The sequence below is a fragment of the Phacochoerus africanus genome, chromosome 1 (genome assembly GCF_016906955.1).
Source record: "Phacochoerus africanus isolate WHEZ1 chromosome 1, ROS_Pafr_v1, whole genome shotgun sequence".
Lineage (NCBI taxonomy): Eukaryota > Metazoa > Chordata > Mammalia > Artiodactyla > Suidae > Phacochoerus > Phacochoerus africanus.
In genome coordinates, this window is record NC_062544.1 from 242,698,275 (window position 1) to 242,721,472 (window position 23,198).

General features: G+C 34.2%; 1 protein-coding gene across 1 annotated transcript in view; it reads right to left on the reverse strand.

Moving 5' to 3' along the window:
• The window catches only part of LOC125111271 (ephrin type-A receptor 6), a 656,452-nt gene that overhangs the window by 60,590 nt on the left and 572,664 nt on the right, over positions 1-23,198 (reverse strand). Inside the window, exon 14 of the mRNA XM_047753191.1 lies at positions 2,101-2,310. Coding sequence (XP_047609147.1) covers positions 2,101-2,310 — 210 coding nt within the window. The remainder of the gene's footprint in view (positions 1-2,100; positions 2,311-23,198) is intronic.

Here is a 23,198-nt window from a genome sequence, read left to right on the forward strand (position 1 = left end):
AACTGATACCTCAAATTCAGAGTCTTATTTCTTAATTAAGACCTAACCTACAACTTTTAAGAGGCAATTTATGGAGTATTAGTATCTGGTTACCTAATTTGGTATTTAATACTGAAGTTATATTTAAACTAAAGTAGAAGAGCACTGTTCTAGTCCCTCTCAGTTCCTATGATCATACAAGACTGAAGAACACACCTAGAATCTGGATGTCAAATCTGACCCAACAAAATCTATATATGCTTCAGGGTTTGGGCTACCCTATCAATTTTATTAGTATCTTAAATTTAGTTTGAGTTTCTCATTTTAGAAAAGCCGTTAAAATATTATCTAATATGAAATTTCAAATGTATCTATATAGGCATATAGCCAAAGAGTTTAGTAGTTACTTCCTATATAGTTCATTATTTTCTATTTTTTTTTTTTGAGGCTGTATTGTTGAAAATTTTGTAAACACTATATTTTATAATATTTATATAATAGTTTTAAACACCATTCTCCAAGGTTGGAAATAAATATGCATAATAGGAAAATCTTACATGCATTGTTCCATAACCTGAAAAGTTGCTTTAAGCTATACATTTATAAAAATAAGAAAAGAAAATAAAGACCTTGAAAAAAAGAAAATAATTATGATATTTTCCAATGAGAAAATGAAGGTGAAAATACTGCTTTTCCTAAAATGTACAATTACTTCAGACTTGACATACTTTTTTTTTTTTTGTCTTTTTGCCATTTCTTAGGCCGCTCCCACAGCATATGGAGGTTCCCAGGCTAGGGGTCGAATTGGAGCTGTAGCCTCCAGCCACAGCCACAGCCACAGCAATGCCGGATCCGAGCCACATCTGCAACCTACACCACAGCTCACGGCAACGCCGGATCCATAACCCACTGAGCAAGGTCAGGGATCGAACCCACAACCTCATGGTTCCTAGTCGGATTCGTTAACCACTGAGCCATGATGCAAACTCCAGACTTGACATACTTTTAAGAAGCTTTTTGATCAAATTAAACAATCAATAGATACTGCTAGCTTATATATAACACTCAGATATTAATTTATTTTCCTTAGAACTGTATTTCATTATTGAAGAAATTAGTGAAAATATTGTCAATATGTTAACATAGAGTATTTTTACAAAGCAAACATAATAAGGGCATAACATGTTCTATTTATAATATTAAATGTGCATCCGTTCTAGTGTAGTTGAATACAGTGAGGTTTCACAAAAATATAATATAAAATGAATGAAAAGTGAACTAAATAAAGGATTTGTCTTTTGAAATCATGTGTAAGATCAGAAAAAGAGAATAAAAATATCTTGAATAGTTTTATTGACTTATTTTTCATCGAAAGTGACTATGAAATAAATCTATGGTAGAGGTTTTGTTTAAAAAATAACAGAGTATAATATAATTTTACGAATTATATGCTTTTTGACAGCTGAAAAGAGACTTCGAGACTGAACTCCTTGAAACAATAACCAAAGAGATCAGTGGAATGAATTGGTTCATGAGTTAAGTTGAGATCATATAATTTACAGATGATAGTTTGGGTCTAAAGTTTTATCCTTCTACTCCTGCTCACATTTTCCTCAAGTATCATTCATAAAATGGTTGAGATTATATTTATATATCTCCAGAACAACCTATATTGTTCATTTTTAAGTATGATAGGATCATTCTGTAACATTTTCTGTGAGAAAAAATTGTTATTTTCTAACCACTGGTTCTTCACTATCACTGATTCATTGCAACACTGGCCTATATAGAACTCCATTTAAAGGAGATAATTATTGAACCATCAAAAATACCGCAGGCAAAGACAAATTTTTTTTTTTTGTGAGCACAGTAATGACACAGATTGTAAGCATGTTAAAGTCCCTACCCAGTGGAAGAAAGAAAACAGTCAAACATCAATTCTCTTTTTTAAACCAGGTACTCAAATAAAACAAATACTTCTGAATTAGATAATGATATTAAATTAGGAAAATGACAAATGAGGGCAGAAAACTAGAAAAACAAAACCAAAATTACTCTAAAAACAATAAACAAAAACAATACACAGGAAACAAATTATATTGGAAAAGGACGTTAACTTACAGTTGTTGTATAAGCTGCTTCTGGATCATCTTCCAGCACTCGGGAGAGACCAAAATCAGAAACTTTGCATACTAAATTGCTGTTGACCAATATATTCCTAGCTGCTAGATCTCGGTGAACATAACCCATATCAGAAAGATACTTCATTCCTGATGCAATGCCTCGGAGCATACCAACCAACTGAATGACTGTGAAGTGGCCATCATGTTTCTGAAAGAGAATCACAGTTATTTACATTGACTTATTTTATTGTACTGTGTGTACCTGCATGCCTGTTTGCCTGCATGCTGATCTATTTGTTTGTGTAGGTGTTATGTGTGGAATGTTAAAATCCTTGAATTCATTTTTACATCCAATGAATGAATGCAAGCATCAGGTTTGCTGATTGCTTATTATATCCCTAACAAAAGGTAAGAGCTTGTTTGAGATTTAGAGGAAAGGAAAATCTAGCTTGAAGTGATGAAAGAGGACAAAGCCTAGAAGAGAATCCATGAAATTAACTTCCAGAAAACAGGATTTCAAAAAATCTCACAAAGGGGAACTAAAGTCAAATAAGGTAGTAGCAATGACCACCCAGAAAAAATAATTCACTTTCCATAGTATTGAGCCCAATCTGCTGTACAGGGCAGCAAAATCTAGGACTGGGCAAAAGCTTTATGATCATGGGAAATACAGTGAAAAATGACCACTCAAAGAAAAAGAAAACCTGCATAAACTAGCACAAGTTTAGGAAAGTTGCAAGAGAATTAAAAAAACATACAACTAGAAAATAGATTTTCTCATTCTTTCCTTATACAGTTGACTCTTGAACAAAATGTTTGAACTGTGCAGATCCATTTACACCTAACATTTTTTTTTCTCCAAAAAATACACAGACAGCTCTCTGCATCTAGATTCTGCCAGTCGCAGGTTCCAAACAGTCTTATGTTTACATTCCTGGATTAGTTGTATCAGAGGATGCAGAATCCATGGATACATAAGGCTGACTATAGTACTTGAACATCTGCCTATTTTGGTATCTGGGGTTGGTCCTGGACCCAATCCCTCACAGACACCCAGAGACAACTGTATAAAGCTAACGAAAAGGTGTCAGCAACTGACTGAAAACAGGACTATTTTAGCTCCTAATTGGGAAAATTAAAAGAAATATGAATAACAAGTCAAGCATAGCACTGATATGCAGTATTCAATTCCTTGAAGCCTTATGCCTCTCATTTTGATTGAAAAAATGTTTTTTTAACTGAAGTATAATTGATTTACAATATTGTGTTAGTTTCAGTTGTACAGAATAATGATATTTTTGCAAATTATATTTTAGTATAGATTATTAAAAGATGATGGGTATATAATATATCCTATTGCTTATCTTTTTTTATATAGTAGCTTGTATATGTTAATTTCGTACCCCTAATTTGTCCCTTGCCCCTGCACCCTCCCCTATGGTAATCACGTTTGTTTTCTATGTGAAAATAATATCGTTTTTTAAAAAAAGGCAAAAAAATCCATTGTCATTCATGCAAATATGTGCACCAATAAGACAGATAGTATAATACTACAAATAGAGAAAATGAAAATAAAAGTATTTTAAATTTGAAAACTAATGCATATTATTCTACTTTGTTATTTGAAGATTGTTGTCATTAACCGAGTTACAGAGAAATATAAAAGATGGTTTTGCACATCAGGTAAAATTTATTTATGAATGATACCACAAATTAATATCTAGTAAGAGACTAGGGGCTGTATACCTTATACAGTGTGGTAGAGCCATACATAAGAGTATATTAAAATTTGCAAAGTTAAAGCAGTTTTCATGGAAAAATGATTTAAAACTAGAGTAGCTGAAACGCAGGGATGATTTGACCAATCACAGTGACATGGTCTCCTATGCAATGATGACTCTCTGATATCTCCCAACTCAAGAGTGGAGCAAGAAAAGAACCCTCTCTTAAAATAAACATTCTACAGCAAGAGTATCCATTTAAGAACCCTCTCTTTTCTATAATTAATGTACAAAAGATAACCTGGCAAAGGAAATCTTTGGTGTTATTAGCTCTGTATGTTTCCAATCCATCTTCTTAGACAGTGCATTATTAGATGAAATCAGTCTTTCCTATTCTGTTCCTTACCCACCTCTCCTCTATTAGGAATCTCAAAGCCTCATTTGAAAGCAAAAAATTCTCTTGGTCTAGAAAGGATTACACTGCATTTAAAGAGATGGTTGGATCTTCTACATATTAGTAAGTCGAAGATGCTTGGTATCACAGTTCTTGTAGGACAGAATTTCTGTAAAGTAGAAGATGTTAATGGACAACCTGACAACAAAGGAGTTCTTCTGTTTCCTTATCGGTACAAAGAGGAGAGTACAATCTAACTCCCAGTTGTAGTGAAAATCATGTACAAAACACACACGACAGCCCATTTATTTTAGTAATAGTTATTATTTAATAAAAACATACATGTAGTTTTTGTCATTTTAATATGTCAGAAAATTCTCCATATGAAGTTGTTATAAATATTGACTATGTTCCCTGTGTACTACATTATATCCTTATAACTTATACCTAGTAGTTTGGCCCATTTTAAAATTGGATTGTTGATTTTTAACAGTTTTTGTATATTTTAGATAACAGTCCTTCATCAGATATGTCATTTGAAAATATTTTCCTCATTCTGCTGCTGCTTATTTTCTTGACATTGTCTTTTACAGAGTCAAAGTTTTACATTTTAATATAGTCCAAACGTACCAATTATTTCTTTCTTGTATCTTGGGAGCTATATTAAAAAGTCATTGCCAAATCCAATGTTGTCTAGGTTTCCTCCTATGTTATCATCTAGGAATTTAATGATTTTGCATTTTACATTCAGATTTGTGATTTATTTTGAGTTAATTCTGGTGCAGGGTATAAGGTTCTATACCTAGATTCTTCTTCTTCTTTTTTTTAAGTATGTGGATGTCCAATTGTTCCAGCATCATTTGTTGAAAAGACTTTTTTCTTCATGGTATTACTCTAGCTCCTTTATCAGAGACCAGCTGACTGTTTATCATAGCCTCTCTATTCAGTTCTATTGATCCATTTGGCTATTCTTTCATTCATACCACACTATCTGGATTACTATAGCTTTATAAGAGGTCTTGAGGTCAAGTTGTATCAGTCGCCAACTTAGATTTTATTCAATACTGTTTCAGCTATTCTGGGTCTTCTGTCTCTACACTGTAGAATCAGTTTGTTGATATTTTGTTGATATCACAAAATAACACTGGGATTTTGATTGGAATTTCAGTGAAATTATAGTTGAAGCTGGGGAGAACTATATCTTAATAATATTGTCTTTCTATCCATTAACATGGAATATTTCTCCATTTATTTAGTTCTTTGATTTCATATCAGAGTTTCGTAGTTTTCCTCATTTAGATCTTAAACATATTTTGTTAGATTTATACCTAAGTATTTCATATGAGGAGGTGCTAATATAAATCTTACTGTTTTTAATTTCAAATTCCACTTGCTACTTACTGGTATATAAGAAGGCAGATGACTTTCATCTATTAGCCTTGTATCCTACAGCCTTATTATAATTGCTTATTAGTCTAGGTTTTTTGTCAATTCTTTCAGATTTTCTACATAGATAACATGTCATCTGAAAAATAAAAGCTGTATACTCCTCCCACTCTCTCTTGTCCTGATGCATTAGGTAGTACTTCCAGTATGATGTTAAAAAGTAGTGGTAAGAGTAGACATCCTTGCCTGTTCCTCATCTTAATGGGACAGCTTCAGTTTTTCACCATTAAGTACAATGTTAGCTGTAGGGCTTTTGTTATAGACAGTATTAATTAAGTTTAGGACATTCTTCTCTATTCTTTTCTTTACTGAGGGTTTTATCATGAATTGGTGTTGGATTGTGTCAAATACTTTTTCTTCATCTATTGCTATGATCATGTCATTTTTTTTAGTCATTTGATCTGATAGATAACACTACTTGAATTTTAGAAGTTAAATCAGTCTAGTATAATGAGGTAAATCCCACTTTGTTGTGAGGTATAATTTCTTTATACAATGTTGACTCTGATTTGCTAATATTTTGTTCCAAGTTTTTTAATAGTTTTATTGAGATATAATTCACATGCCATATAGTTTATGCTTTTAAAGTATACAATGTAATCATTTTTAGTGCATTCACAGAGTTGTGTAATTGTCACATAATCAGTTTTTGAACTTTTTCATCATTTCCCCCCAAGACCTTATATTCATTAGCAGTCACTCCCCTATCTCCCCCAGCTCCTTCATCAGTCATAGGCAACTACTAATCAACTTTCTATCTATACAGATTTATTATTTAATTATTTAATATAAATGGAATCACACAATATGTGGTTTGTTTGTTTGTTTGTTTGTTTTGTATTTCTGTCCTTTTTAGGGCCACACCCATGGCATATGGAAGTTCCCAGGCTAGGGGTTTAATCAGAGCTGTAGCTGCTGCCCTACACCACAGCTACAGCAATGCCAGATTTGAGCCATGTCTGCAACCTACACTATAGCTCATGGCAAGGCCGGATCCTTAACCCACTGAGCAAGGCCAGTGGGCAACTCATGGTTCCTAGTCAGATTTGCTTCTGCTGAACCATGACAGGAACTCCCCAAGTATGTGGTATTTTTTGACTTTCTTTCACTTAGTGCAATGTTTTCAAGGTTCATTTGTAGAATGTATCTGTATTTTACTATTTTTAATGACAATATTTTATTTATTTTTTTATTCATTCATCAGTTGATAGGCATTGAGTTACTTCCACTTTCTGGTTGTTGTGGAAGATTTTTTTGGTTACACATTTACATAACTTACATAACCGTTAAATTCTACTTTCGTAGCAAATTTAAATCATATAATATATAGTTTTGAATTAAAGTCACCATGTTTTACCTTAGATCCTTAGAATTTATTATCATATAACTGATAGTCTGTACTCTTTTACAAACCTTTTCTATTTCCCCAATTCCTCTTACCCCTGGTAACCACTTCTCTATTTTCTGTTTCTGTGAGTTCGACTTTTTTTTTTTGATTTCTCACATAAATGATACTATGGAGTATTTCTCGTTCTCTGACATTTTTCACTTAGCATAACGTCCCTCAGTTTCATTCATGTTGTGGCAAATGGCAGGATTTTCTTCTTTTCATAAGGCTGAATAGTATTTCATTATATGTGTATGTATATATATTTTCCCACATTTTCTTAATACATTCATCCATCAATAGAGGTTGTTTCCATACTTTGGCTGTTGTGAATAATCCTGCAGTGAACATAGGAGCAGTTATCTCTTGAAGATAATAGCTTACTTTGCTTTGGATATATATCCAGAAGTAGAATTGCTGGATTATATGGTAGTTCTATTTACAATTTCTTGAGGAATCACCACAGGGTTTTTCATAATGTTGTACCAATGTACATTCCCATCAACATTGTACAAGTGTTCCCTCTTCTCTACAGCTGTGCTAACATTTTTACTCTTGTCTTTTTGATAACATCCATCCTTACACATGTGAGGTAATATTTCATTGTGATTTTGATTTGTATTTCCCCCATGGTTAGTGATGTTGAGCATCTTTTCATGTACTTGTTGGCTATGTGTATGTTTTCTTTGCAAAAATGTCTATTTAGGTATTTTGCCCATTAAAAAAATTGAATTATTTGTTGTTGTTGTTGATGTTATTGAGTTGTATAAATTTCTTATACATTTTGGGTATTAACCCCTTACTGGATGTGTGGTTTGCAAATGTTTTCTCCCATTCCATGGGAGAAATCCATACATGCATTGGTTTATTTCTGGGCCCTCTGCTCTGTTTCACTGATCTATGTGTTTGTTTCTATGTCAACATTATACTATTTTGATAAACATAGCTTTGTAAAATAGTTTGAAATCAGAAGTGTGATGTCTCCAGCTTTGTTTCTTTTTCTGAAGACTGCATTAAATAATTGGGGTCTGTTATATATTTCCAGTGTATAGATCTTTCACCTTCTTGGTTAAATTTATTTCTAAATATTTTCTTCTCTTTTGATAAAACCATAAAGGGGTTTTCTTCAATTCTCTTTCTGACAGTTCATTGTTAGTGTATAGAAATGCAACTCATTTCTGTATATTGACTTTTCAGCCTGCAACTGTACTGCATTTATTAGTTTTAAATTTTTTTCGGTGAAGTCTTCAGGGTGTTGTACATATATAATATGTTATCTTCAGGTAGAGATAGTTTTCTTCTTTCTTTCCATTTTGGATGCCTTTTATTTCTTTTTCTTGCTTAATTGCTCTGTCTAGGGTGCTAATACTATGTTGAATAAGGGTAGCAAGAATGGGTATCCTTGTCTTGCTCCTGATCTTAGAGAAAAATCTTTCAGCTTTTTATACTTGAGTATGATGTTAGCTGTGGGTTTACCATATATGGCTTTTATTATTTTAGGAACATTCCCTTTATATTCACTTTGGTTAGATTTTTTAAAAATCATAAATGGCTATAGAATTTTGTCAAATGATTTTTTTTGCATCTATTGAGATGATCATATTATTTTTATCCTTCATTTTTAAAATGTGGTACTATCACATCAATTGATTTGTGGGTTTTGAGTCATCCTTGCATCTTTGGAATAATTTCAGCATGTGTATAATCCTTTGATATACTCTCTTTTTTTTAGGGCTGCACCTGTGGCACATGAAGTTTCTTAGGCTGAGGTTGAGTCAGAGCTACAGCTGCCAGCCTAGGCCACAGTCACAGCAATGCAGGATCTGAGCTAAATCTGGGACCCACAACACAGCTCACAGCAATGCCAGATACGTGACCCGCTGAGTGAGGCCAGGGATTGAACACACATCCTCATGGACACTAGTTGGGTTTGTTACTGCTGAGCCACACAAAAAACTTCCCTTTTGATATAATTTGAACTCAGTTTGCAAGTATTTTGTTGGGGCTATCATAACATGTGAAATAGTGAAGTCATTATTTGAAGCCAGACAGTATAATTCCAGAGCTTATATTATTAATTGGAGTTATCTGAAATGTAGTTGGCCCCACGTTTGCCATAATGACCCAGCCTGGGCTAGTTTAGGCAGCATAATTTAGCTTAATAAAGCAAATTACAAAAGAGCTCTTAAAACATTAAACCAAAACAACAACAAATAAACAAACAAGACCACTCCAGATAAACCAACAAATGACCTATTTATCTATTTCTGGCTGAAAGGAATAGCCCCATTTATTCATACATGAGGTATGGCAAAAATCTATTTCTCTAAAAATGATGCAATACTCTCCTTCAAACAAAATCTATATTCTTTTTTCTAGTCCTTGTTAACATAAGCCTCCTCAAATGTGGTTTAGGATATATTGGTTTTCTTGAATATGGCCGATGGTTAATAAATGTGACTGAATTAAATAACTTTGATACAATCTTGTAGTGCGCTGGTTGCTATTGCTACATTATTCCTATTGCCGTGTGTAAAAAATACTATTTTCTTTTTTTGTAAGGTTGGACACTGGTTTTCTCCCTTTTATGCAACAGTTCTATCACAGCATCCACTATACTGCCATGCCTTGTGTCAGCACTCAATAAATATTAATTCAAATTGAATTGAATTGTTTATGAGAGGAGGAGAAAAATGTGAGAGTGCTGAGATTTAATATCTTTGGGCTGCCTTCTAGAGATTAATCAAAAAGAAACTATGAATTTTTTTATGACATGGTTTTTTTTCTCAGTAAGGCAGATACAAATGAAAAAGAGTGAATGTGGCATATTTACACACTGCATCTCAGAGCTTAGTAGCTAGAATTCAGTTTGTCTTCATGCTTCTTCGTCTTCTTTTTTTTTTTCTTTCTCATTCTGACTGTTAAGAAACATGGAGCTTAACCTCTGAGTGACAGAGAGGGTGAGCCTGATTGGAAGTTGGTTTCTGAAAACTTAATACATAATAATATCTGCTACTTCTGAAAACTGTACAGCTCGACTAAGACCTTCTCTCAGACCCTGGAGCACAACATCCACCAGATCAGAGTGGTCATTGGCATGTCACATTGTCTACACATTAATGAGAGCTCTTAATGATGGTTTTCAAAACCTACATTGTGGGTTGTACCCCACAGACACTTTAAGCTCTCAGTGTCCATTCATCCTGTGTTGAGTTCAAGTGCTTTGTGATTAGCTCAAATGTAGGATTTGAGTGCTATGCTGTCCTGAAGTTACCACATTATTGTCCAACAATGTGTTTTTCTTAACAAATATATTTGAATTTAAAAAAAAACCACAAATACCATCCTGTCAGTTATTTCCTTAAAACCCTTCAAAGACAGAATATAGCATTCAATACAAAGGCATGACATCTGCTTTTATCTTTAGTGTCACATACTATTCTGATTCAAATCTCTTGTGTTTAATTCACTCCCACAACATATTATTTCATGTCTAATGTGCTTTGCTTATATGGTTCCCTCCTTCAGGAATGCTCTTTTAGACTTTTGTCACCTGTGTTTTTCATGATAACTATCTTATCTTCTAGGAGGTGCTTGCTCTATTCCCAAGTTCATTCTTTCAAAGAAGACTTATTCAACATCTACTATGGACTAGTCATGGCTATAATTACTGAAGTCAAAGTGGGAAGCAAAAGAGAAAAGTGCTTGCTCCAGCTGTACCTATACTTAATTAAAGGCAGGGAGACAGAAAATAAACAGGTAAAAAAATGAGACACATAAATAATGAGAAGCTATAAAATAAACAGAACAGAGTGATATAAAAGAGAAAGACATGATGGAGCCTGTGAGTAGTTTCCAGCATGTACAAAGGGCCTAAGGCAGGGACGAATTTGGCATGCTGGAGAAAGGAAAGCCAGTGAGGCTGCAGCTTGGTGAGTGAGAGCACAAGTGAGAGGGAGACTGGAGAGGTAGGCGGAAGCAAAATCAGGCAGGGTCTTGTAACCTATGGTGAAGGGTTTGAAATCTATTCTAAAAGTAATGAAAAGTTAGGGAAGAATTTTAGTTGAGGTGTGATACATTCTGACTTTGGAGAATAGAGAATGGAAATGGAGAGATCAATTTGGAAGCTATTAGAATATCAAGGGATAGAGAAACTGTTGGCTTGAATCAAGTTTGAGATCTATCTTAGAGGCATAGCCAGCAGGACCTGCAATAGATTGGAAAAAGTGGGGGACTGGTCAGAAAAGTGGAGGAATACAGTTGGACTAAGTTTCTTTATTGCTCTCAAAGCATCCTGTCTCTACCAACATTGGCTGAAGTGTTTTTTATATATATATATCTTCTACTGACTTTAACATAATCTCATTTCAGACAGTAAGTTCCCCTTGTCTTGTTTGTCTGAGTTCTCAGGACCCAGCACCATGCCTGGCACTCAGTAGATATTCAACAGATATGTGCTGAATTAAACTGAGTTGAATTTATTTATTTTCCTTTTAATGGAGTAAAGTGCTTCAAGCTTTTAGTCCATGTAGGATATTTTCTTAAAGTAGTTATCATGAAAGATTTAATATTAAGAGATTTTTATAAGAAAAGCATGAGTAACTGAAAAGTATTGACTATACTTGCAAGCACTCACTTATGAGGGAAAGAATCTGGTTTGACTCTGATTATGACCATCAGATTCTTATATTTTTGCTGTAGATTGAAGAAAAGGGGACTGAATGTTAGCTTTCCACTATATTTCTTTCTAGGTCTTCACTGGGGAAGTAGAGTAATATTGAATCTACCAAAAGAATAGCCTTACAAACTATTAAAAGTCTATGGACCACAATATAAATCACCATTCTCAAACATTCTTGTTAAAAAAAAAAAGTGCAGTACTCCTTTGTATAGAGGGAGTAAATAATTACTGCAGTGACTCAGTGTCTTGAAAACATTAAATATGAGTGATAAATAATATTATACCTAGTAAATGATAAGCTGCTGTTTCAGAGTAGAATTAAAAATTAAATGCCATTGTTAAACAAACCTTTGAAGAGAATTTAATTCCTATGTAATGTCTTGGTTACCTACAATAAATAAATCAGTGTCCAAATATTCCTCATGAATCTGGTGCAATAAACACTATCAGGTGACAGTTTATGCTCTAAAATGAAGTAATTAAATTTTTGTTCATATGTATGTCAAAAGACTTTTGTGGTTTACTAAAAATGGGCAGAATGACAAGAATAGAACTATTAGCTGCAGAGTTGTAAAATTATTACGTCCAACATGCTGACTTGAGCTATAAAATGGCTATGCAGGAAATGTACTTTGTTAAGTGGTTTACAAAAGACTGAGGTATATAAACAGTGGACATTTTGTAAATCTCTTGTTGCTCTACTTCTGTATGCTTGAGAATATTCTGAGAGAACAGGAGGTTTGAAGAAATACAATGGTTGCTTAAGGCACAGAAGATGAGAATCTCTGAAAAGCCACAACAACAGAGAGGAGTTGACCTCTGTGTTCCCAATTGTCCCTTAGTCCAAAAATACCCTCACCCATATTGTCTGAGTGTTCTCACTTATTTTTGCTTTGCTACCTGAAATTCCATTTAAAAATTCTATTTGTGACAAATTCAAAGGGTGGAATGGTGGTGTCCAGGAGCTGGGGGGAGGGGGATACAGAGAGTTAATCAATGGCATAGAGTTTTAGTTAAACAAGATGAATTTAGCCTTTGGATCTTCTGTACGACATTGCTCCTATAGTGAACAATACTATATTGTACACTTAAAATTTTTTCAAGAGAGTAGATCTCACATTAAGTATTATTACCAGAATAGAGTAAAACGAAAAAATTTATTTGGGTTTACAACTTCAGGTAAAAAATGCAGAATCATCTAGAGGAAATAAAATTGTATTTGTGAATCACATATTAGTATGAATTGGTCTAAGTTTAAATCCAGCCAAGATCTGTGACAATGAGAGGATGGGGGCTTAGATTAGGGTGGGGTGAAGAATGGGAGTTTAGATTAAGGTGGAGTAATTCTACCAAGTGGAAAAACGCCTAGTTTGAGGATCAGAGATAATAAGCCTTGTTACCATGTTGAATTTAAAACAATAAAAGTTGAGTATCTGGGAACCTGGGAAGAGGACATGAAGAAAGGGGTGGATTTCACAGAAAAATGGCCTTTACATTTTTTTTTTTCAGCCCAATACAAGCATGTGGAGGGGAGAAAATGCAGCTTTTTTTTTTTTTTGAAAGGAAACTACTGGCCCCCATTCATATTGAATGTTACATCCTTTAGCTATAGTTTTTATTAAAGAGGCTTTTATGGATCTGCCTAGGGAGATAAGAAGAACGTTTAAAAGAAATATTTATGGGAAAATGCATTCTGAGTTCTCAACAATTGATTTATAAGTGACTTTGCAGAAAACAGTCCTTGGAGAATTACTTCTATAAGTTAAGTTTAAAGTTAAAATTCAGTTTTTATGTTTCTAAATCAGAAAGTTGACCATGCTATGACTTTTAAAAATGTTCCTGAATTTAAAAAAAATGCCTGTGGTTATTTATAGATTTGAAAAGATCAGATCATTCTTGTTTTAAAATAACGATTGAAAAAAATAAGAGTCAATATCTCCTTTTTACTGAAGTCTTGGTTCTTGTGGCCTCCCTAGCAGATCTTTTTATAATTTCCTGTAGAATATTTATTAAATCCTTCAAGGCTTTATTCTTTCATAGTAATCTTGGATTTGGACTTAAGCTAGGCAGAGTTATATTTTTAGTTATAGAAGGGAGTGGCCACCAAGAGAGGAGTCAGACATTTCATAAGCAAACTAAAAATGTCATTTTTAATATACCTAAAAAAATCTAGGAAGAAAAGTAAATATGGACTTGTGAAACAAGGCAGCTGGATTTTAAATAAAATTTTAAGAGCTTAAAGTGAATTTGAATATAATATAGCTTTAACTTAAGAAAATATTCTACTGAATTTGATTTTTTTCTCCTTAGGTTTATATAAAGATAATCTACAATAACTACCACATGCTGCACTTAAGAGAAGCCAAAAATGGTTATTTTTTTGTTTGGCTTCTGGAGCAAGGTGTCACAGCGTGCCAAGGTCTTGATGAAACATCGCTAAAGTGCATCAGAATTATTGGGAGGCTTTTGCAAAATATATTTGCTTGGGTATACATATGTATTTTGTAAAACCTCACTAGGATGGGGATTCTGACTTGCAGGCATGGTTGAGAACCTTAAGTTTTGAGTCCAAACTTTAGTTCTATAAATCCAAAATCTCCTGCATGGTCCAAATGAGAGGTTAGGAATGACCATAGAGAGTTCAGGAAAATGCATGGAACTTCTCTCATATCACCACAGTTATGAACTACATACCAATGAAAAAATTCAATATAAAGTCCTGTATGCAAAATGAAAATTGATAGGAAGTTTATAAAATACAGTTTCATGGTACCAGATGCTACAAATGACACAACGTATTTACAGTACTGAAATGTTTAAAGAGATCAATTTAGGCTTTTGTAAATTGATGCTCTAACTCCCAATTTAAGAATAGAAAGTTCAGCCATCCATATGCTTGGTTCCATGTACACGATGCTTTCATATATTTGGATGTTTACTGTCACATTATTTTTAGAATAATCTTTGGCATGAAGCTGGCACAGTCATGATAAATAACATTCATTGACATGAAGTTTCAAATATTTTCTCCTGAAAAAATATAATTAAAGGGATGTAATTCAGCGGTAACTCTTATGGTTTAAAAACAGATATTGGTGGATAAATGTAATTTCACTTTTTTTTCACTGTTGGATATAAAATGAAGTGATATTAATTTCTCTCTTATACCCCGTACAAATATAACTCCACACAACACAATTTACAAGAAAAGTGTGCTAATAAAACACAGCTCTCATTATTAATATATAACTTGCATAAGGTAAAATGCCATCTTTACTAGATTTGTAATTTGAGCACATAAATATTTAAAAGATCCCTTTAATTTTTTAAATTAATATTTGCTTTGCATTTGCTCAAGGAAAATCTTCAGATGACTCATGTTGTTTTTGAAATGCTGATATGTACCCTTATGTATTATTTAAATACTCATGTTTATGAGGGAATCTCTAGATTTTTTTTAAATGGTGAAAATTAAAACTATTTTTAGCCACTAGAAAAAGTAGATCAAGAAATAACAGAAAAACAGCTTAAAAACTCTTTGTGACATCTTCTGAAATATATTATAATAATAATAGATAATATAATGGAGAACTTAATATGTGCCAGACATTATGTAGGAGGTTTAGGTCTATTAGCTAGCTAATACAATAAAGTCACAATTACCACAGGAAGTGGTTATTGCCTATTCTTCACTTTATTTTGTGGATGACAGTCTCTTTTACTTAAATACTTTACTCAATCCCCCAGCAAATCCTATTGGCCCTGTGTTCAAAATACATAACAGAACCCACTATTTTCCATCAACTCAAGTGCAACAATCCTAATCTAAGCCACCAGCATATTCTTACCTGAACTGCAAAAGCTTCCTAATTTCTCTGTAGCCATCAGTACCTCACTATAATCTCATCCCAATACAGCAACCAGAGCAATCCTTTTAAAACATAATCAAATTACGCTGTGCTTCCACACTACAATGGCTTTCTGTTTTACCCAGAGAAAACTCAAAGTCATTTCAGTGGCCTATAAGATTCTGCTTCAGTGGTTTTCCAACTTGGTTGCATATTGGACACAAATTGAGGGAAATTTCAACAAATATTGATGTATGTGTCTTACATTAAGATATTCTGATTTAATATATCTGGGTGCAGCCTGGAACTTGGAATTGTTAAAAGCTCTCTAAATTGAATGATTATAATGTGTGGTCAAGGTTGAGAACCATTTCCCTCTAATATTTGACCTCCTTTCTGCCTCCATCTACTCTCTGACTTCAGCTTGTACCATCCTTCCTCTTTCAGGCCCTATTATAGCTATAATGATAGGGTGACTATTACTTTTTATCACCCCTACTGGAGAGTAAAAGAATCTTTATTAATAATTATAAAGAGATAACAGGCATGAAACACTACCGTCGTAGGAAAAAACAAGCATATAGTCATTGAGCATAAAGGCTTAATTTGCTGTTCTACAGGTACAAAATGCTCCCTTTCAGTCCTTGGCACTTTCTGTTTTAATTCTCTGGATTATTTTCCCTTTAGGTACCCACCTGGTTTGCTCTCTCACCTTTCCATCTTTACTCACATGCCACTTTTCAGTAAGATGTTCTTTGTCCACTCAATACTGAAACCCAATCTCTGTCCCACCTTCACTTCTCCTGTTTTATTTTTCTCCACTACGTGACACACCAATATTTTACTGAAATATTTATTTCTCTTCCCACTAGGTTTTTAAATTTCTGCTTTGTTTGCTTCTGTGTGCCAAGCTCCAGAATAGTACCTGGACTGCTATAGTTTGTCAACACAAATTCGTGCAAAAAATAAATGAATTATGAATGATTTAACATTGTGACAGTCACCTAATTTGCTTTGCATCAGTTTTCTCATTGGTAAAAGGGGATAATAGTAGCACCCACCTCATAATGTAGTTGTAAGCACTAGGTGAGTTAATGCCTGGAATTGGAATAATGCCTGACTCAGAGAGACCATACATAACTGTTAGCTACATTAGTTAATTAAAGATAATCATCTTCATTTTTACTTTAGTCACTGACTCCTAGACACACCTGGAAGTTGTCATCTCTGAAAATGACACTTCAGAAATCTTAAATACTAATCTAGTATGTTGGTAAACTGACTCTCTGGAGAAAAACAAAACAAACAAGCTCTTTTTTGTAGCATTTGCCAATTTCTGTGGTGTAAATAATCCCATCATGGCCAATATCAAGCAACTGGCTGTTTATCAATCAGTCTCCTGACTATTCAATCATTATCTTTTGCAAGATGGTATGATCTAGCTCTAATAAACCACTGCCAATATCCTACTTTCTGGCTACAGTTTTCTTTCCATTTTTTCTCTCACCTTTACATACTATTATACTTCCTCTTCTACCTAATAAAGTCTTCTAGCTATAAAATTTCTATGTATTTCTAGCCTAACAGCCTCTTTATTGACTTCTTTGTCTAACCTGGCTTCGCTGCTTATCTGAACTACCATCCCCGATTCCCCTGCAGTGCTCTTGTTTTTCTGTTGTACCTGTTCTATAAACAATAGCCTCTATTATCTCCATTCTTATAGAGGGTTGTTGGCGGGGGTGGGGGCACGGTCAGCTGTTCCTGCAGGAAATCACAGAAGCATGTACACCACTGCCCAAACACAATCATGTTCTCCAGTATCATCTAGATGTCAGCATGAGTAGTTAATCATTTTATTTTCTCCAGTACCAAAGATGGGGACTGGTAGAAGTGGAGGAAGAGTGTATGTAACTAATGCAAATTATTGGGTCAGCAGTCCAGAAGGTCATCTTCCTGGCCACTTACATTGTGTATCATTAAAAGCATTGGTAAAGATTTTTACCTGGATACCCTTGCTAGGAGCCTGAAAAATCTGTGTCATTGGAGTAGAACCTAATTCTGATGGTCCGTTTTTTTTTTTTTTTTTTTTTTAATATATATATAGCCATAGCTGCAGTATATGGAAGTTCCTGGGCTAGGAATCGAATTGAATCCAAGCCACATCTGAGGCCTATGCCACAGCTTACAGTAATTCCGACTTCTTAACCCACTGAGAAAGGCCAGGGATTGAACCTGCATCCTCAGAGAAACAATGTCAGGTCCTTAACCTACTAAGCCACAATAGAAATTCCTATTTTTCTTTTTAACTTTAGCAGCTATTATAAACATTCACCTTATATGAAGATTTGTCCTCAAACTCCCACATAAACTCTCCTCCTACTTTGCATAGAAATACAATAATATGAGGTATCATTTCCTTCAATTTATTGCATGTTCCTCATAAATCCCTCTAGATCCACAACACAGAGGCCCTTAAAGTCTTGGAAAATATGAAGGCTTCTGCTATTCAATTAGTTCTCCACCAGGATCCTTGATTTTGTACCTTCCTATCTCCTGAGATATTTTGCCTTACCATTTTATTTTCTTTAATTTCCCAGCTTTCAGAGTAAAATTGTCTAATTATTTTCTATATTTAAAAATATCCCAGATTTTTCTTTTCTACTAGATTCTGATTTATCTCTTGCCTTGCCATCTCCCAAATTTTCTCCTAAAAACTTGTCTCCACCTACCAATTCTATTTATATTTCAATCTCATTTTCCCCTCTATAGTCTGGCTTCTGCCTGGGATTAACCTGTTAAAAGTGCTCTTATTGAGGGCCTCTTAAATGCCAAAGATGTCTAGTCTCTTAGTTCTTAGTCATAGATGATATATAGATGTCATAGTCTCTGTCTTCCAGAATTTCTTTGCTGCACTTGATATGATTGCTTATTTGCTCCTGCCCGAAAAGCTCCATTCTCTTAGTTTTGGCATGCCATGGCCTCCTCTCCTCCTCGCTCCTCTTTCATCTCTCATTCCTAGTTATTTTCGGAGATGCCATCCATTCCACTTTCTCAGGTACGCCGCAGAGTTCCAACCTTGTTCAACTCCTTTCCTTTTCCTAAAATTTCTTCCTGGGAAAAACCAGGGTTTGGTTTTAATAACCACTTTTATGCTACTGAATGTAAGATCTTCAACTTCAGCCAACATTTTCCTGTGGTGCTTCAGATTTATCTTTCTAATTGGAGACTTTCACTGCATGTTCCACAGGCATCTCAAAGATAACACAAACTGAATTAAACTCATCTTCTTCTCCCAGCTGTCAGCCCATACTTTTCCTCCTCTGTATCTTTATTTCATCTGGTAGTGCCGCCTTCCACACATGCTTCTTTCTCCCAATCATCCTTTCCTAAGTGTTTTTGGCTATGGCTTCTGTACTCAATCTGATTGTATTTGTTTTCTGTCTATATTAATTTCTCCACTTTTTTTCTTGTTGTTATTTCTGGATGACCCTCTTTCTTGCTTGCTCATATGATTGTGCTTTGTAAATAATGTATCTTTTCTCTTATGTCCAAGGTTTTGAGGTGGCAGCAGGAGGCTGTAGCAGGAACCAAGTATACTATCTCGAACTGAAACCAGTGGTATTATATTTTTGTATAACTGAATTTTGTGATATAATAAACAAATTCACATTCAACAAATATTGTAAAATAAAGGAATAATTTTCATGGTTAACAAATGATATTTCAACATTTTAAAGTATTTTATAACTATTTTAACTATTTTTATTTGGATTGATAGTTGATACTACTATAAAAATGGAGGTCCAAAGGTTTAGGGACAAATAGTTGTCAGGTAAGTGCCACAAAAAGTGTTTATGAAATCCATATGTATTGTTGGAGAGAGGCTGTACAGGGATGATGGTCAAAATTGTACTCAATTCACACTGGTGCATTTCCTTGGAGAAATTAGGAAAACCTACACACCAACTTCTGGGAAATCAGGCTGATGCTCCACTTGTTAAGTCAGAATGCATTTTGTTTTAATACTTCAAGTACACACATAGTTACATACCTATCCACATCCCTTTTCCACATGTACCTGTGGGCGCACATGTGTGTGTGCGTGCACACACACACAAACGTACTTACTTAACTACACACCCCCCGCTAATATATATCTGGAGCCATGTCTGCAAGGATCCAAACAGGAGGTTTATGAATTCGGTGCAAGATCAGAGCCAGCCAGCCACTGCCACTTGTACTGAATTATAATCTTGTACTTAGTTTGCTACTATTCCTTCATATAAAAGAGTGAATTGAAGTGATTTCCAAATAGTGTGGGAGACCAAAGGGAAATCTTTTCTGCCTCCAGTAAGCACAGAAAGCTATTAATGAGCCATGGATGGCTCCCCTACTATGCCCTGCACTTAGCTACTTCTTCCTCTCTGTGCTCACAGAAACTGCGATTATCAAATTCTAAAGCAGTAGCTTGAAAAATGATTTCGCTTTTGAGAATGTGTGGGATATATATACATCTATATTTATATATTTTATTTCTGCTTGCTGTGGGGAGTTGAGTGCTTGCTATTGACATAAAGTTTATAAAGCACTTTGAGCTTATGGGGTAAAAGAAATATGATACCAAGAAAGGAAGAATCTTTAAGAAGAGTATGAAGCGAGTAGTGGCCCTATGTTTTTTTTACCCAACTCATGTGATTTTTATTTTAATAGAAATTCTATGTAGAGAGGGGACACAATTCCATATGGGGGGTGGCCATGGACTTATAAGAAGTAAGTATTAAGTAATTTAATAAAAATATAGAATTTGTAGGGTATGAGAACATGGCTTTTGGATTCAGAGACTTGAGTTTAAGTCCTCGCTCTACCTTTGATAATGTGTCAGGCATTATTCTATATGCTTTATGATAATCAACTCTATTAATCTTTACAACAGTTGTATGAGGTAGGTACTGTTCATGCTTCCATTTTATAGATGAGTAAGCAGAGGAATAGAAAAGTTAGTCACTTGCTCAAGTCATAAGATCACACAGCCAGTAAGTGGCAGAGCCAAGATGAACTGAGATAATGTATGTTAAGATTCTCCATACTATTAGTAATGGCAGTTACTATAATTTGAGTATTCTTTCTCAGACTGTATTGTGTCTTACCTCCATGGTGCATAAGAGCTGAAAAATATCAGTTTTCAAAATTTAAGTCATGAAATATACCATTTATAAACATGTAGTAGGATGTTTATAAGTAAACATTTTATTTATAACATATTTCCCTTTCTTTACAACATGTTTTAGTTAATTCATGATTCAGCAGGATAAAAAGTATATTTGAAACTAACATTTCTCTTCTAATTTGCTTGTGGCAGTCATTTGATCCAATTTTCAGCAGCAATTTAAATGAATATATGTTACATTATTTAACATTATATTCAGCTCTAGGGCATAGTAGATAAAAAATCCTATCCCAAGCATCATTAGATAATAAGTCATTTTGATATGTATCTGATAAAAATGAGTTTCTGGATAAAGATAATGGAAAAGCATAAATATATATGCATTTCAAGTACCATAGGTGGTCCTGATAAATTATCCTAAAGTAATTTAGCACATTTACAGGAGAAATGGCTGCAAGCTATAAAATAACATTCTGAGAATGGCTACAGAAAAGAACAAATAGTTCATGTCCCTAAGCACCTATGAATTTCATTTTGCCTTAAAGAGCATAGTTGGTTGAATGTATGCATTATGTGAGGAGTATTACTCTATAATAACTCGATGATTTTTGCTGAATTCAGCATCTGGCATTGAATCCAGACCTCAAGTCCAACCACAGTGTAAATATATCATCACTACTAATATTGAGAGCAGCTGGAAGAAGAAGCATGGAATTAAGAAACATAAATGAAAATGAGAACAAGAGAGAGAGGTAAGATATACACATAGAACTTGTCCAAATAATACTGGGAAAAAAAATAAGTGAAGAAAGAATGCTAGAAATTGTTTATGTACATAAAACTGGAGAAGAAAAACAATATAATGCATTTAAAATAGCAAAAGCCCAGTCATTTAATAAGTAAAAAAGTTGGATATGTCTCTGAGAGAAATATATGTTAAAGAATATAGTTAAATGAAAATACATGACCTCTACTGGGGATGAGAAATATTTACTCTAGAGATTATTTCTTATATTTTTGTTTTTCACTATCAGTGAATATTTTTATAGCATACAATGGCTTTTTAAATGTTAAAGATACTATAAATACATTTTGAAATAAAATTTCATGGTCCCTTCTCAGTTATGTTATGCTGTACCACTATATGAAACAAATGATTTTTGTATACACCATACTTTCAAGAATAAGCCACTTTACAAACAATCCAAAAATTTATATGGAACCACAAAAGACCCAGAATTGCCAAGGGAATCCTGAGAAAAAAAATCCAAGCAGGAGGCACAACTCTCCCAGACCTCAAGCAATATTACAAAGTCGCAGGCATCAAAACAGTGTGGTATTGGTATCAAAACAGACAGACAGACCAATGGAACAATACAGAATCCAGAAATAAACCCTGACACCTATGGTCAATTAATCTTTGACAAGGGAGAGAGAACAAGAACATAAAATGGGAAAAAGAAAGTCTACTCAGTAAGTATTGCTGGGAAGCCTGGACAGCTGCATGCAAAGCAATGAAATTAGAACACACCCTCACATCATGCACAAAAATAAACTCAAAATGGCTTAAAGACTTAAATATAAGTTAAGGAACCATCAAACTCCTAGAAGAGAACATGGGCAAAACACTCTCTGACATCAACCTCATGAATATTTTCTCAGGTCAGTCTCCCAAAGCAACAGAAATAAGAGCAAAAATAAACCAATGGGACCTAATCAAACTGACAAGCTTTTGCACAGCAAAGGAAACCAAAAAGAAAACAAAAAGATAACTTACAGAATGGGAGAAAATAGTTTCAAATGATGCAATGGACAAGGGCTTAACCTCTAGAATATATAAACAACTTATACAACTCAATAGCAAAAAAGCCAATTACCCAATGGAAAAATGGGCGAAAGACCTGAATAGACATTTTTCCAAGGAAGATATACAGATGGCCAACAAGCACATGAAAAAATGCTCAACATTCCTGATTATAAGAAAATTGCAAATTGAAACTACCATGAGATACCACCTCACACCAGTCAGAATGGCCATCATTAATAAGTCCACAAATAACAAGTGCTGGAGGGGCTGTGGAGAAAAGGGAACCCTCCTGCACTGTTGGTGGGAATGTAAACTGGTACAGCCACTATGGAGAACAGTATGGAGAACCTTAGAAATCTATACATAGAACTTCTATATGACCCAGCAATCTCACTCTTGGGCATATATCTGGACAAAAGTTTCCTTGAAAAAGACACATGCACCCTCATGTTCATTGCAGCACTATTCTCAATAGCCAAGACATGGAAACAACCCAAATGTCCATCAACAGATGACTGGATTCAGAAGAGGTGGTATATATACACAATGGAATGCTACTCGGCCATAAAAAAGAACAAAATAATGCCTTTTGCAGCAACATGGATGGAACTAGAGACTCTCATACTGAGTGAAATGAGTCAGAAA